The sequence below is a fragment of the Bubalus kerabau genome, chromosome 5 (genome assembly GCF_029407905.1).
Source record: "Bubalus kerabau isolate K-KA32 ecotype Philippines breed swamp buffalo chromosome 5, PCC_UOA_SB_1v2, whole genome shotgun sequence".
In the NCBI taxonomy this organism is placed as follows: domain Eukaryota; kingdom Metazoa; phylum Chordata; class Mammalia; order Artiodactyla; family Bovidae; genus Bubalus; species Bubalus kerabau.
The window spans coordinates 130,892,917-130,910,175 of NC_073628.1; the positions used below are offsets into that span (position 1 = coordinate 130,892,917).

A 17,259-nucleotide genomic window follows, 5' to 3' on the forward strand; every position below is an offset into this window, starting at 1 on the left:
AACAATCCCATTTACTATTGCATCAAAAAGAATAAAATATATAGAAATAAACCTATATCTGAGGAGGCAAAAAACCTATACTCTGAAAACTATAGGATACTGATGAAAGGAACTGAAGATGACTCAAACAGATGGAAAGATATTCTGTGTTCTTGGATTTGGAGAATCAGCATTGTCAAAATAACTATACTACCCAAGACAATCTATAGATTCAATGCAATCCCTACCAAATTACCAAAGGCACTTTTAACAGAACTAGAGTAAAAAATGTTTTAAGTTGTATGGAAACACAAAAGACCCCTAACAGCCAAACAATCTTGAGAAGGAAGAATGGAACTGGAGGAATCATGGTCCCTGACTTCAAACTATACTATAATGCTACAGTCTTCAAAACAGTATGGTACTGGCAGAAAAGGAGACGCACAGAACCATAGAACAGGATAGAAAGCCCACCAATAAACTCATACACTGATAACTAATCTAGAACAAAGGAGGCAAGAATAGACAATGGAGATAAGGCAGTCTCTTCAATAAGTGGTGCTGGGAAAACTAGACAGCTATATGTGAAAAGAATGAAACATTCTTTTACACCATATAGAGCATTCTACACAGAGAACATTTTACACCGTATAGAAAGTAGAATATTCTTTTACACCATATACAAATAAATACAAAACTAAACGCAAAATGGATTAAAGACCTAAATGTAAGACCTGATATTATAAAACTCTTCAAGGAAAACATAGGCAGAACACTCTTTAACATAAATCGTGGCAATATTTTTTTGGATACATCTCCTAGAGTAATGAAAATAAAAACAAAAATAAAAAACTGGGATCTAATTAAATGGGAAGCCCTTTTGCATGGCAAAGGAGATCATAAAGGAAACCTATGGACTGGGAGAAAATATTTATAAATGATGCTACCAAGAAGGGATTAATTTCCAATATATGGAGTTCACACAGCTTAATACCAAAAACAACAACAACATAATCAAAAAATGAGCAGAAGGACTAGACAGACATTTTTTCAAAAAAGCATACAAGTGTCTTTTTCAGGCACATGAAAAAAAGTGCTAAATATTGCTAATTATTAGAGAATTGCAAATCAAAACTACAGTGAGATATTACCTTATATCTGTCAGAATTGCCATCATTTAAAAGTCTACCAATAATAAATGCTGGAAAGGGTGTGGAGAAAAAGGAGCCCTTCTACACTGTTGATATCAGTCATTTCTGTGAGCCCTCCTTCAACTCTGAGAATGTCCATTTTAAACAGGTGTACTTTGTAGTTAAGGATAAAGCTATCATAATTATTACATTTTTGCCACATCCAATAGACTTATTCTCATATATAATAAGTATACAATCTTGCTTTTCTTCAATTTAAATTTCTTTCTATTAATTACACATTTTTTCAGTGTAACATCATTTCAGTATAACACATCATTTCAAGTCAACTTACCACCTAGAAAGAAAAATGAAATCAACTTTAAGGAAATGATCAAGTTGAGAAGCAAATAAAAATGAAATTCACAATGTTTACCTTATTTCTTTCTAAAGAGTAACTTACCCCTCATCACAAGAAATGTGAGCTTCTGATTCCCACTCAAACGTGTCATTTGGGGCAACTACTTTACCATGTTTTACTTGTGGATCTGGACATGATTTTCCTAAAAGAAAATTTTCAAATTTTTTTTTCATACCAATTTCAAAACATTTAAATCAAGATCAAAATTCTACACTGCTCTTTTTTATTGATGAAATATTATTTTCTTTATTTAATTATTATAAGGGCAAACTTGAAATTCACATTTATCGAGGGACCAATCCCCAAGAAAGACTCCCTGGAGATTTCTCAAAACCAGAAAAAATGGATTGCTATCTACAACCTAGTTTCTTATGAGAAAATCATTACTGTTGTAGTGGAAAATTAACTCTTAAAATGTGTAAAAATCTCTAGAGAATGGAAAAAACAAGAAATAAAAATGGTTTAGTTTCCTTACTTAAACATGCTTCTTCAATACGGCTCCATGAGCCATTAGGCTCACAAGTAGCTGAGAGGAGATAAGGCCACACATAAAAGTATCCTCGGTAACACTCATAGTCTATTCTGTCCCCAGGATAATAATGGCGTTTAATGACACCCTTTAGCTTCATACTGTCCAATACTGGTGGATCAATGCAGCGTACTAGGAATAAGAGAATAAAAACAGAAAATTAGGAATTTAATCTTTCCCATCAGCCATTGTGACGTAGCAGCAAGCAGGTAGTACAGAGTAAGTAGAAAGTTTCTTAGCAAGATTTTAAATGATTTTATCCATGGTTTTATCCAAGCGATGGTAGTAGTGGAGAATGTGTCTATTAACTTTTAATTTGTTGAGGAATAAGCTAAGTTTTCATTCAATACTAAATTCAAGGACACAAAATCTATCTACACACACATACATACCCTCACGGGCTTCCCAGGTGGCGCTAGTGGTAAAGAACTCGCTTGCCAATGCAGGAGACATGAGACATGCAGGTTCAATCCCTGGGTTGGGAAGATCCCCTGGAGGGGGGCATGGCAACAGACTAAAGCATTCTTGCCTGGAGAATCCCATGGAAAGAGGAGCCTGGCTGGCTACAGTCCAGGGGGTGGCAAAAAACTCAGACACGACTAAAGCAACTTAGCACAGCACAGCACATGTTTCCTTACATATTTTTTCTCTAAATTTATTTCAAAACTCACCTCTCATCTTAAAAGTTCTTTTATAGTCTATAACACTCTGCTCAGATTACTCTTTCATAGTTTGAAACACAAGCATATGATCACTTGTCAATTCAGGCTCGGTTTCCTCTCAGAAGGCAAGATTCTAGAGGGAAGGGATCATATACTTTTTTTTTCTACTACACTCTGTACACACTGGGTGCTCAAGACTTGCTGTAGTAAGAAGAGATTATTAACTAAGCATTGTGGGTTTCAAAGATCAAAATAGATGTGGACTATGTACTTCAAAATATGACTTCACTTTATATATTCACAAAAGTAATTGTGGCTTCACACTGAATTTTAAATCATTGTAACTAGGCTCAAACACACCTTTATTAATCAAAATAGGATCCTTTACAATCAACACATTTTTGCCAATGAGAAATAAGTTTGTTGATTCCAGTAGCATAAAAATCCATGCTTTGGGATTCGAAGAACTCTTGGAAACCATTTTCTACCTCTTGCTTTTTGTGGAAGCATTTTCCCTACAAAAAGTTGTCAAGACACTTGGCAAAGTGGCCGTTGGTTGGTGAGAGGTCAGGTGAATACCGAGGATGGGGCAAAATATCTTACCCGATTTGTTCAACTTTTGAAGTGCTGGTTGTGTGATGTGCAGTTGGGTGCTGTCAAGGAGAAGAACTAGGCCCTTTCACCAGTGTTGGCTGCGGGCGCTGCACCTTCTGGTCCATCTCACTGACTTGCTGAGCATACTTCTCAGCTGTAATGGTTTTGTCAGGATTCAGAAAGCTATAGTGGATTAAATGGGCAGCGGACCACCAAACAGTGACCATAACCTTTTTTTGGGGGGGGTGCAAGTTTGGTTTTGGGCAGTGCTTTGGAGATTCTCGGTCCAACCCCTGAGCTGGTTGTTGTCAGTTGTCATAGAAAATCCACTTTTCATCGCATGTCACAATCTGATCAAGAAATGCTGCATTGGTGCTGTGTAGAATAAGAGAAAACAACACTTCAAAATGATGATTTATTTGATTTTCAGTCAGCTCATCAGACACCCACTTATCAAGCTTTGCAGATCAGAGATCAGATCAGATCAGTCGCTCAGTTGTGTCCGACTCTTTGCGACCCCATGAATCCAGCACGCCAGGCCTCCCTGTCCATCACCAACTCCTGGAGTTCACTCAGACTCACGTCCATCGAGTCTGTGATGCCATCCAGCTATATCATCCTCTGTCATCCCCTTTTCCTCTTGTCCCCAATCCCTCCCAGCATCAGAGTCTTTTCCAATGAGTCAACTCTTCACACGAGGTGGCCAAAGTACTGGAGTTTCAGCTTTAGCATCATTCCTTCCAAAGAAATCCCAGGGCTGATCTCCTTCAGAATGGACTGGTTGGATCTCCTTGCAGTCCAAGGGACTCTCAAGAGTCTTCTCCAACACCACACTTCAAAAGCATCAATTCTTCGGCGCTCAGCCTTCTTCACAGTCCAACTCTCACATCCATACATGACTACAGGAAAAACCATAGCCTTGACTAGATGAACCTTTGTTGGCAAAGTAATGTCTCTGCTTTTGAATATGCTATCTAGGTTGGTCATAACTTTCCTTCCAAGGAGTAAACATCTTTTAATTTCAAGGCTGCAGTCACCATCTGCAGTGATTTTGGAGCCCCCCAAAATAAAGTCTGACACTGTTTCCACTGTTTCCCCATCTATTTCCCATGAAGTGATGGGACTGGATGCCATGATCTTCGTTTTCTGAATGTTGAGCTTTAAGCCAACTTTTTCACTCTCCACTTTCACTTTCATCAAGAGGCTTTTTAGTTCCTCTTCACTTTCTGCCATAAGGGTGGTGTCATCTGCATATCTGAGGTTATTGATATTTCTCCCGGCAGTCTTGATTCCAGCTTGTGTTTCTTCCAGTCCAGCGTTTCTCATGATGTACTCTGCATATAAGTTAAATAAACAGGGTGACAGTATACAGCCTTGATGAACTCCTTTTCCTATTTGGAACCAGTCTGTTGTTCCATGTCCAGTTCTAACTGTTGCTTCCTAACCTGCATACAAATTTCTCAAGAGGCAGATCAGGTGGTCTGGTATTCCCATCTCTTTCAGAATTTTCCAGTTTATTGTGATCCACACAGTCAAAGGCTTTGGCATAGTCAATAAAGCAGAAATAGATGTTTTTCTGGAACTCTCTTGCTTTTTCCATGATTCAGCGGATGTTGGCAATTTGATATCAAGCTTTTACACTTTTCCAATTTGCTTCAAATGCTGAATGACTGTAGAATGGTCGAAACTGAGTTCTTTGACAACTTCTTGTGTAATTGTAAGAGGATCAGCTTTGATAATCCTCTCAGCTGGTCATTATCAACTCCCCATGGCCAGCCACTATGCTCCTCATCTTCAAGGTTCTTGTCTCCTTTGCAAACCTTCTTGAACTACCACTCCATTGTACATTTGTTAGCAGTTCCAGGGCCAAATGCAGTGTTAATGTTGTAAGTTGTCTCCACTGCTTTACGACCCATTTTGAACTCAAATAAAAATTCACTCAAATTTGCTTTTTGTCTAATGTCATTTCTATAGTCTCAAGTAAATATAAACTAAATATCAAGTAATAAGTCATTAGCAAAAAAAAGGCAAGAAATGCAATATTACATTTTAAAAATAGGTATTATTACATAATATAATAGGCTGCATTCAGAAAATTCCCCAGTGCTCCAGGTAAGTAAGTGACAGAAAAGTGAAATAGTACTCTGCTATGAATCAAGAGAACTGTTCGCTTTCTGCTGCTGCTGCTGCTAAGTCGCTTCAGTCATGTCCGACTCTGTGCGACCCCATAGACGGCAGCCCACCGGGCTCCCCCATCCCTGGGATTCTCCAGGCAAGAACACTGGAGTGGGGTGCCATTTCCTTCTCCAGTTCACTTTCTACACACTTGCAAAAATTAAAAATAAATCTCTGACACAAGCACACACCCATACCCTTTCTCATTTAGTCCCCTCAGGAAATCATGGTCTCTGATCCAAGACATAATTTCCCCAAATCTTATCTATTTTTAAAGTGCCTTTGCTTCTTCAAAGTGAAAATTCTAACACATAATCTGTCAATTTTACTTCTAAATTTCCACTCATTTATAATGTACTTTCAAAGTCATTAAGTAGCCTCCTTCTAGGTAAATTCACCCTAACACTTTCCCTCAGTAATTTTAGGTTTCCTGCCTATAACATCTGGAGCTATTTATCATTTTCCCTTTGCTCCTTCATGCCCGAAAAGCTCTTTCCCTTGGTTTTCAGGAAACAGATGACCTTGATGTTCAGCCTGTCCTCTGGCTACTCTTCCTTCTATGTCTGATTGCATTATGTGATGTTACTCGTGGGTTATTCTAGGAATGTTCCTAATTTTCATTCTGAAAATCCCCCTGGGTGAGAATACATACTCTAATGACATCATTAACACTGATAAGAGCTGCCTCCCAAACCACTCTATCCATCATAGATCTCTAGCTGGGGTGCCAAGTCTATGTATTCATTTCCCTCCCAACACAGCTCTATTTGGAAGGTGTTGCACTTTCTCAAATAACATAATGAAGCCAGAGTGTGGTCTCTTTTGACTCTTCATATCCAGTTTCCACAACTGAAATGCCTGTTCTCTCTCGATTTCTACCTTTACTTCTACTAAAAACTCAAGCCACTATCACTTCTTACCTAAACTGATAAAAGAGTTTCTGAATAGGTCTTCATACTGGTCTTGCCACCTTTCATTCAGTTCATTTACACACCGCCACCATATAATACTAAGACCAGAGCTCTTCTTAGTCAGACATATTTCAATGGCTCCCTTATTCCCTCATGATAATGTATAAGGTTCCTTGATACGGCTAAGAGAGCTTTAGTATCTGCTCACTCTTGCACACTCGTCCAAGCCACATTCAATTCCACCAGCAGTGCCCATTAAATCACTCAGCTTCCTGTAGCACTCTGTACCTCTATGCATCATTTGACTTCAGCTTTGACCAGAGACCTTGCCATTCCTCCTTCAGTGTCATCTTAGATGCCACTTCTTCCCTGAGGCTCTTAACATCTATCACTCAAAAAACTGGGTCAAGTGTCCTCATGGCTGCCACAATTTACTTCTTTCATAGCACTTTTCATGCTGTAATTGCTCATTGCTTATATTCCCTAGGACATGGTAACCTTCCTGGGAGCCATGTCTCATTCATCACTGCGTTCCCAGTGCCACAGCTGAAGGAGCACTGTTATCAGCTTTACATACTTTTGATAAAATTAAAACTCTTTACTCTTCAGCCAAACTGCTCCAGAAATATCTTCAAACCATCACTTTTTTTACTGCTGTTTTTGTCTGTTTCCATTTTTGGGTTTTTGTTTTTTTTTTTTTTACAAGAATTTTACTTTATCAGAATTTTTCACTTCTTTCATGTCAAAATATTTGTTTTACTATTTTATTATAAACCTATTTTATATCACTTCTATGACTAGAAATAGTATTTTAACATTAAAAGTGAACTTCAAAGATTGTAGGTTATATTTTTCCTAAAGATTAGCAACGGACAATTTCAGAACATGTTTCTTACAAAAACATTGGTGATATCAATCATTTTAGAAACAGCAAATCAGGCATTACCTGTGCCAATCATTGTTTCCGTGTTTTTTAAACTAACGAATCCTTCACAGTCTTCCTATGAATTGGGTACCACTTTCCCTTCTTTAAGATAAGCAATCTGAACCATGGTAAGGTAAAGGAACTTTCCCATGAATACATTCCTAGTAGGTAGCACACCCAGGGTCAAGCCAGGAATCTTGGTTCCATTACCAACACTGCGTTCCATCACTGTTCATCATCTGAAACCCTAGTATGGTAATGACAGCGTTTGCATTTAGTCCTTAAAAAATGGTCTTATACCGAGCCTGGGGAAATTAAAGCAACCTGGTTTAGATGTGGTTTCCTGGGTGGTGCAGTGGTAAAGAATCTGCCTACAAATGCAAGAGACACCGGTTAGATCCCTGGATCAGAAGATCCCCTGGAGTAGGAACTGGCAACTCACTTCAGTATTCTTGCCTAGAAAATTCCATGGACAAAGGAGCCTGGCAGGCTGCAGTCCAAGGGTCGCAAAAAGTCAGACACAACTGAGTACACACACACGCAGAGTTTAGATGTGCATTTGCTAGAGCCCACGAAAAGTCTCACGGTGCCCAAAAAGAACAGGCAATAATATCGCAATCTGATTTTTAGGATTTTAATTGTTCATTCCTAACTATCCTGTTTCTCCACAATTATTCACTCTGTGATCTACACTGCTGCCTTCCTCTTGCCTCCTTCACCCCACTGCTGCCACGCCGGGTGGCTGGACAGGTCACCACTGCCCCGAGCCACGTCATCTCTCTGAGCCTTTGCTCACACTCCTCCCTCTGCTCTGAACACCTTTCTTCCTGCTCTGGAGCAACTCCTTCAGCTCCTGTCTTCCTTGTTCAGTCAACATCTCCTCTAGGAAGTAGTTTCTGCTTCCTTGGGGAGGCAGTGACCAGTTCCTTCACTTGTGTAAGCAGCTTTTTTTAGGAAAGAGCTATCTGGAGGAGGTCCCCTTTGGCTTGTCACTTGATCAAAGCTATATTTTAACTGACCTCTGGCCTAAGCATACTTTTCACATCTTTTGATCACACAATACTCTGCCTATTGGCTCTTTTCTAAGTTCAAGAAATAGAAATGAAGAATAATTAAGAGATGGCCAGCTCTTTCCCCCAGTTTTCCCTTCAGTAATCTTGAGAGCAAACGCTGGGAGAGAGGATCTAAAGAAAGATCACAAGGAGTCAAGAAGTCTGCAGGCAATTGGAGATGTCAACAAATATGGCTCCCTATCACAATGACTGGGCTTCCATGGTGATGCAGTGGTAAAGAATCTGCCTGTACACGTATGAGACATAGGTTCAATCTCTGGGGTCAGGAAGATTCTCCTGGAGTAGGAAATGGCAACCCACTCCAGCATTCTTGCCTCGAGAATCCCATGGACAGAGGAGCCTGGTGGGCTACAGTTCATGGGGTTGCAAAGAGTCAGACACGACTGAGCATGCATGGACATCACAATGATTAACTTTGGAGATTACTTCCCCTTTTTCCCTTTAAAAACTTTCAGGGCCAACCAGAATCTTCAGAGTAGGTTCTGGGACAGAAGTCTGCCTTCTCCCCAGATGCCAGCCTTCTGCTTAAAGCAACCTTTCCATTCCTACCAGCACTTGTCTCTTACATATTGACTTTCTGAGTGGTGAGTCGTCCAACCGAAGTTCAGCAGCACTTGGACTTTCCTCTGCATGCTTCTCATTACATGCTTTTATGTTTAACACATAATAGAGTGGACTCCCTTCATCCCTGTGGCCAACATCATCTCACACAGCATGTCCGTCACAGTCACTCTTCAAAACACTTTGGTTTTCAAAGTATCACTACTGTTCAACAGAAATCAATGGTAAAGAATATAGTACAATAAATCCAACCATTGAAAATAATCATCTTAAAACTTTAAGCACTGGAGAAGTATTTGACCACATCATTTCTTTTGTTCTCTAACTCCCAGTCGTATGGTAACCTAGCAATGGACTGACAAGGACTGTTCTTCTTGCACTGTAATATGAAGAGTAGGAAAACTAAGAAACTATCATGTAAGCATTTACTGATCTTGGCTTCTTTCATTAGGGAGAAAGAAAAGACTTAATATAGGCAGAAGAGATCACCTATGAAAGGAAATTACAGGTTTTGGCCCAAAAAACAGACCCTGCTCTGGAGGAATGAGACTGGTCCCTTCTGTGGGCTCCTGCCATTTGGCAACTACCTCTGAGCTAGCAAGCCTTCCAGGCACAACAACTGCTGCTGCTGAGCAGCTTCAGTCGTGTCCGACTCTGTGCAACCCCATAGACGGCAGCCCACCAGGCTCCACCGTCCCTGGGATTCTCCAGGCAAGAGCACTGGAGTGGGTTGCCATTTCCTTCAGGCACAACAACTACTACTTATTAAACCTGCTCCTCAAGAGCCACTTCTGTGACTGTTTGTAGTACCCACATACTTTCCATGCCCAGTATAGTGAGCTCCCATTTATACCTTATTTAGGTTTCCTACCTATCCTGATTTTACCTTTCAACCTTAAACATAATCTTTTAATCTATTCATTTTATCTTTTTTCTCTATTTTTAACAATTTTCATCATCTCATTCAACTTCTAGCCTTAAGCATATTTTAAACATCATTAAAGAATTCCTTTTAATTTCTTGTTAGCACGGCCGTTCCATCACTCACACCTCTCCTGCAGAGAAATAAACTTTTTAAATGATCTGTAACATGCAAGACTGTAGTAGTGTGAGCCCTGAGGAGTCTACTATCAGGGGCATATAAATCCTTTCTGATCCTCAGCTGCCTCTGCCTTAGCTTTTAGGCACCACAGAAAGGCCATCCTAAGTGTGGCTCTTTAGAGAACGTTCCTCCTGGAAGCAAGAGAAGTTGTTTCTGGGATCGAAGCCCCAGCTGAAAGTTACCTCTAATTTTCCGGTACTTGATAGTTATACGAGAGTGTTGACACTGAGGCAAAAAAAAAAAAAAAAAAAAATGAGCATTTTGAGCCACAAGTGTGCCAAGACAGCCAAGATCTCTGCATTCTAGTGAGGAGAGAATGGAGAACACAGTTTGGGTGGGTGACTACCAGTTAGCAGGGGGACTAAACTGAAGTGTGTGTGTCCACTGGGAATGGTAGGTCAGAGAAGGTCCCTCTGAAAAGGTGACATCACAGAGCTTGAAGAATAAGAAAGAGTTAATTATGCACAAGGCAGAAGAATTTTCTAAGCCCTCTGAGGAAACAGCAAGTGCAGAAGACAGGGTGGCAGAGTCTAGCCTGTTTGTTGAGCAGAAAGTCTTCCCTTCCACCAGCCCTTTGTTAAATGCCATCAGAGAATCATGCTTCTTTCCTCTTGGGCACTTCTCTTGGGTTATAACATATCCATTAATCTTATGTGTTGGCTACGTCTGCCACGCCCAATAAATTCTAGCAAATATTAATATTTGATTTCCTAATGTGTGCCTGGCACTGGGGGTGTAACAGTGAGCAAAACTCAGTCCCTGCATACACTCACATGTGTGTGCAGGAGGGGGACAAATAGACAGTGAACTCAGGATAGTGAAAATGGGAATGCTGCGTTTATTGCTCACCAGTGCCTCCTCAGGACCTGGACAGGACCTGGCATACAGAGGACAAGTATTTGTTGAGTGAATGCTGCTAAGAAAAACTGCAGCAAACAGACTACATGAAATAGATCCTAAAAATATCCGGGGCATAGAAACACATCTGTGGACAAAGACCAGGAAATATACCAAAGTACTAAAAAATGGTTGTCCTTGTTTATGTGTTATACAATAAGCATGTATTTTTGTACATATTTAAAGTATTATTTATTTGATTCAATGAAACACACAAACTTAGTGAACGGGGTCTCAGCTCTAATTTATGAGTTTTAAAGGAAAACCAGGTGAACATCATTTATAGTTCATTTCCAGGATACTCATTTCTCACTAGGTTTGACTACCAATGTGTTTTCGGTTGCTTTGGTAAGCCCCATGCAAAGCAGACAGGAAGCTTCCTAGTCCCACACTGGGCACCACTGGGTCGGTGACTTTCACAAAGCTTATACCGGGTACACTTCTCCCGGCTCCCCCAGCGGGACACAACCCCCCCCCCCCGCCCCCAACCGCTCAGGGAACACAAGGCAAACTCTTCCCCTCGCAACATCCCCAGACACTTAAGCCCTTCCCACCAGCACCAGGGCCCTGCACCTGTCCTCATCAGGCTCTGTCCTACAAGCTCTTGCCAGGGAACCAGCCTGGCCCTGGTCAACCCAGGCCGAGCCCACCATCGCGCAGCTCTCAGTGCCCCCCAACAAGCAAGCCTTCGCCTTAGGTGTCCGCACAGCTAGACCCGGGAAACACCCGCCCCGCCCCCTACCCCAACTCCGCCCTCTACCCCAACTCAGCAGGATCCCCGGTGGATCCAGCTCCGTGTGAGCGCCCCGCGCCACGAAGCAAAGCCCCCCGCCCCCGGTTCTGGCCTGCCCGCCTCCGACCCACTCCAGTTCGCCGCCTGGGCGCACGCTGTCTACAGGCTCCTACCGGAGAATATGGGTAACGGGAGCACTAGAGCCGCCAAAAGCATCCCGACGCAGCACCAAGGGAAGGGGGGACTCTCGGGGCGAGCGGGAGGTGCCTGGCGAGGCGCGCAAGACGCTGTCATTTTCGGGACGAACAGCGGGACACCGCAGACCAACGCGGGACACCGCAGACCAACGCGGGACACCGCAGACCAACGCGGGACAGACCTTTCCGAATTGAGTTACCGCGCGCAACAATCCGCGGATTCACCCAGTCCAGTGCAGTCACGGAGGTGGGCGTGGCCTGGAACGCGGACCGGCCGGCCAATGGGCGGGCTGCAAGGTGGGGCCTCGGGCCAGGGGCGGTCCTTAGGCCGGGAAGGGCGGGGTGTTGCCCCCGCCCCGGTCTAACCGGCGAGCATGCGGGCCGCTTTGCACCTTCTGCTCAGACCCGGCCCGGACATCACTTCTCCGTCTGCAGACCTAAAGGAGAACCTCAGCGGCTCGCGGGAAATGTTCACCGCCTCTTCGTGAACACACTGTCACTGCCCTACTTAGGAAGGATGGGAAGGAATCAAGGGCAGGCGCAGTCATCGTTGGCCCTTTCCAGAACGCTGGACTAAATAAAAAGAATCAAGCGCCTCCATCTGAAAACAGTCAGTGGATCCCTGTGGGGCAGACACAGCTCAGGACTCCACTTTGGACCTGGGGCCCTCCAGACTGTCCCGACACCTAGGCCCTTGCTCAGTCTTTGGCGTTGCTGCTGCTGCTGCTGCTAAGTCGCTTCAGTCATGTCCGACTCTGTGCGACCCTATAGACGGCAGCCCACCAGGCTCCCCCGTCCCTGGGATTCTCTAGGCAAGAACACTGGAGTTGGTTGCCATTTCCTTCTCCAATGCATAAAACTGAAAAGTGAAAGTGAAGTCGCTCAGTAGTTTCTGACTCTTCGCGACCCCATGGTCTGCAGCGCACCAGGCTCCTCCATCCATGGGATTTTCCAGGCAAGAGTACTGGAGTGGAGTGCCCTTGCCTTCTCTGGTCTTTGGCGTTAGGCAGGCATAATTCAGGACAATAGCTGAGGTTTCCGTGGTTGACTGTCTGCTGCTGAAGCCTCTAGTGGCCCAATAGATTTCAGAATTAGGAAAGGTATGACCATTGCTCTCCCAAATGCTAGTCAATTAGTTTCCCCTCTGCTCCCAGAAAAGGACTACTGGGAAGGTAAATTATTTACACCGATCATTAGCATAAGAGACCTCAACTCTATGGGGCCTCAGTCCCTGAGCAACTAAGTTTTATTGAAGGTGAAATGTACATGCATGAAAAAGGTAAGGACAAAGAGTCTGGAGAAGACTCTTGAGAGTTCCTTGGACTGCAAGGAGATCAAACCAGTCAATCCTAAACAAAATCCATCCTGAATATTCAAGGACTGATGCTGAAGCTTCAATACTGTGGCCACCTGATGGGATAACCTACTTAAGGAAAAGGCCCTGATGCGGGGAAAGATTGAGGGCAGGAGGAGAAGCGGATGACAGAGGATGAGATGGTTGGATGACATCACTGACTCAATGGACAGGAATCTGAGCAAACTCTGGGAGATAGTGAAGGACAGGGAAACCTGGCATACTGCAGTCCATGGGGTCGCAAAGAGTTGGACATGACTGAGTAACTGAACGACAACAACAAGGATTGCTACTGCTACTGCTAAGTCACTTCAGTCATATCCGACTCTGTGCGACCCCATGGACAGCAGCCCACCAGGCTCCCCCATCCCTGGGATTCTCCAGGCAAGAACACTGGAGTGGGTTACCATTTCCTTCTCCAATTCAGGAAAGTGAAAATTGAAAGTGAAGTCGCTCAGTTGTGCCCAACTCTTAGCGACCCCATGGACTGCAGCTCACCAGGCTCCTCCGTCCATGGGATTTTCCAGGCAAGAGTACTGGAGTGGGGTGCCATTGCCTTCTCCTACAACAAGGATTAGATGAGGTATTTTGGATGGAGCACTTATGAACAGGATTGGGGTCACCCGAAGACGTGCTTCCTTTTGCTTCCATTTGTTCTTTTTATTTCATGCTCTCCCTGAGAATTGGTAGAATGTTCGTTTCTGCTCTGTAGCTTCTAGGAGTGGGCATCTATCTTTGGTTTTTTTGGCTTGCAGCTGCATCATTCTAATCTCTGCCTCTCTGGTCACAAAAATATCTCCCTGATTGTCTTTGTCTTTACATGTATTTTCTTCTTCTTACAAGGATGTCAGTCATATTTGATTGGAGGTCACCATAATGACCTCATCTTAATTTGATTACATCTGGTAGACACCCTAATTCCAAATAAGATAACACTTTTAGGTCCTGGCTGTAAGGGACCCTGTTTGACACATAAGAGTTCACATTGCAATCTCTCAGATTCCTATTTTCCCATGTGTCAAATAGATTCACCCAATTCCAACATCCTCCAAAGTTTTAACTCTTTACAGCATCAACTTGAAGGCCCAAATTTTACTTAAATGTCTTCTAAATAAGTTATGAGCGAGACTCAGTTTCTGGACCATCCCTGGGAAAAATTTGTAGTCACATGTGACCCTGTGAACCAGAAAACAAGTAATGTGCTTCCAAAGTACAATGTTAATATTGACATAGGATAGAAATTACCATTCATAAATGGAGAAAGAGATAAGAAAGGGGTCACAAGTCTTAAATTCAAAACCCACCAAGAGAAATCTCATTAGATTCTGGGACCAGAGAACACTCCTCTGTGAAAGTAATGCTCCATGTCAGCCCCTATGCAGGCAGACTCAGCTTTATGAACCACCAGGAAGGTGAGACTATTTTCTCAGCTGGAAGAGGCCCTGTTGGCCCTGCCTACCAGGGCACTATCTCTGGAGACATTCCTCCTCTACATGTATGATGCCTGCTCCTTTCAGTCCTAGGTGGAAGCATTTCTGCTAGAATAACCTTCTCAAAAACCTTGTCAGTCTCTTGTGCCCTAATACATGCCAGCTGTTAGTTTTTTGTGTACATCATGCATCTTCCCTGGATAATAGCATCTGTGCTTCTGGCTTAGGCTGGGACAACTGATTGGATCTCTACACTCACCTGCATAACCTTGTAAGCAAAGGACTGTCCAGCCTCACTATGGGCTTGATTGGTGAGTATAGTATGTGGATAAGCTGACTCGTTTCAAATCATCCCACATTGGCTCCTTTTTCTTTGACAGTTCATTCTTCAATTTTCACCACATTGAATGTATTTTACTACAAGAAGCAAGACAAAATCAGGTGGATCTTTCATAGTTGGGTTGGGAATCTTTGGAACTAAATATCCAAGTTCATCTTGGATATTTTGTGTGGTGGTTAATTTTGTGTCAACTTGGCTAGACAAGTAGTATTCAGATGCTTGGTGAAATTATCAGCTATATGTTTATGTGAAGGTATCTTAAAGATAAGATATATACAGTTATATAACCACCCTATTATCAAGATGTAGAATATTTTCATCATCCCAAAGGTTCCTTCATGCCTTTTGAAATCACTCCCTATTCCATAATTATATTATTATTTTTTTAGGGTGAAAGTTTGAGTTCAATGAAAAAATGAACATTTGAAATAAAACAGTAACTTTTAACTTTATTCTTCAGAAAAATGGTATTTTTAAAGCTAAAGTAAACATATAAATAGTTAAGTACCTAAAGTGAAATTAACCTTAAGTGTTCTGATTGATGTCTTTTAATCACATATATATACACATATAACTACTACCTAGAACTAAAGAGAGCAAATTTCCAGCACAACATAAGATTTCCTTTTGTCTTTTCCCATTCTGTACCACACCTTCCCTCCATAGGCAACCACCCTTATGGTCATGTTTTCCACGTTTTAAAAAATATATCAATAATAAATTGATTAACCTAGTGAGTGTGTTTGACTTTTTTGTTTAGCTCATGAGAACGGTGAGATTTTGTGAAATTGCTGTCAACAGCTATACTTCATTTTGGTTTCTAAATTGGTGAATATTAATCCATTGTATGAAAATGCTACAAATGCTTTGTCCAGTCTCCGAATGTTCATGGGAACAATTTGTACTTTTGCCATTTATACATAAAGCTGCCGTGAACCCTGCTGTATGTGTATTTTTATGGGCATGCACTCCTGATTCTCTGGTGAGGGAGGTTAGGGCAGACAAACTGCCAGTCCAAAATACATGAGTCAGAGCATGAAATACTCAATGTAAAGAATACGATCATTAATTATGTAATTTTTTAAATGTTGATAGATGGTAATTAGACTTATTGTGGTGATTATTTTGAAATAAACAGAAACATGGAATCACTACACTGGGTAAGAGGAAGTAACAGTGTTCTTGGCCAATTGTACGTAAAAAAAACAAGCACACTGAAAGATATCTGATATGTGTTTATCAAGGCTAAGGCTGGGGATGGGAGAATTGGATGAAGGCAGTCAAAAGGTAACAACTTCCAGGTGTGAGATAAATTAGAACCAAGGATATAGCGTACAATGTGGTAAATATGGTTAATATTGCTGTATCTTATGTATGAAAGTTAGTAGAACAGTAAGTCCTAAGAGTTCTTTTCACACACAAAAATATTTTTCTATCTTTAATTTTGTATTTATATGAGACGATCTGAAAGTGAAAGTCATTCAGTCGTGTCCAACTCTTTGTGAGGCCATGGACTAGACAGTCCAGGAATTCTCCAGGCCAGAATACTGGAGTGGCAAGCCTTTCCCTTCTCCAGGGAATCTTCACAACCCAGGGATCGAACTCAGGTCTCCTGCATTGCAGGCGATTCTTTACCAGCTGAGCCACAAGGGAAGCCCAAGAATACTGGTGTGAGTAGCCTATCCCTTTGCCAGTGGATCTTCCCAACCCAAGAATTGAACCGGGGTCTCCTGCATTGCAGGGGGATTCTTTACCACCTGAGCTATCAGGGAAGCCCATATGAGATGATAGATATTCACAAAAGTTGTAGTCATCATTTCAAGATATATATAAATTAAATCATTATGCTCTATATATGGAATCTAGAAAGATTGTACTAATGATCCTACATACAAGACAGCAAAGGAGACACAGATGTAAAGAACAGATGTTTGGACTCAGTAGGAGAAGGCAAGGGTGGGATGCCTTGAGAGAACAGCACTGAAATACATACATTACTGTATGTAAAATAGATAACCAGTGCGAGTTTGATGTATGAAGCAGGGCACCCAAAGCCAGTGCTCTATGACAACCTGGAGGGGTAGGGTGGGGAGGGAGGTGGGAGGGGAGCTCAGGATGGAGGGGACACGTGTATACCTATGGCCGATTCATAATGATATATGGCAAAACCCATCACAATATTCTAAGATAATTATCCTTCAATTAAAATAAAATTTTAAAACAGAACAAAATAATTATGCTCTGCA

The 17,259-nt window shown here is 42.0% G+C and overlaps 1 protein-coding gene across 1 annotated transcript in view; it reads right to left on the minus strand.

Moving 5' to 3' along the window:
- LOC129653434 (membrane cofactor protein-like) overlaps positions 1–12,042 on the minus strand; it is a 48,032-nt gene extending 35,990 nt beyond the window's left edge. The window contains exons 1-3 of the mRNA XM_055583133.1: positions 11,866–12,042; positions 2,006–2,191; positions 1,573–1,672 (exon numbers count right to left, since the gene is read on the minus strand). Coding sequence (XP_055439108.1) covers positions 1,573–1,672; positions 2,006–2,191; positions 11,866–11,986 — 407 coding nt within the window. The 5' untranslated portion in view covers positions 11,987–12,042. The remainder of the gene's footprint in view (positions 1–1,572; positions 1,673–2,005; positions 2,192–11,865) is intronic.
- Positions 12,043–17,259: the final 5,217 nt, after the last annotated feature.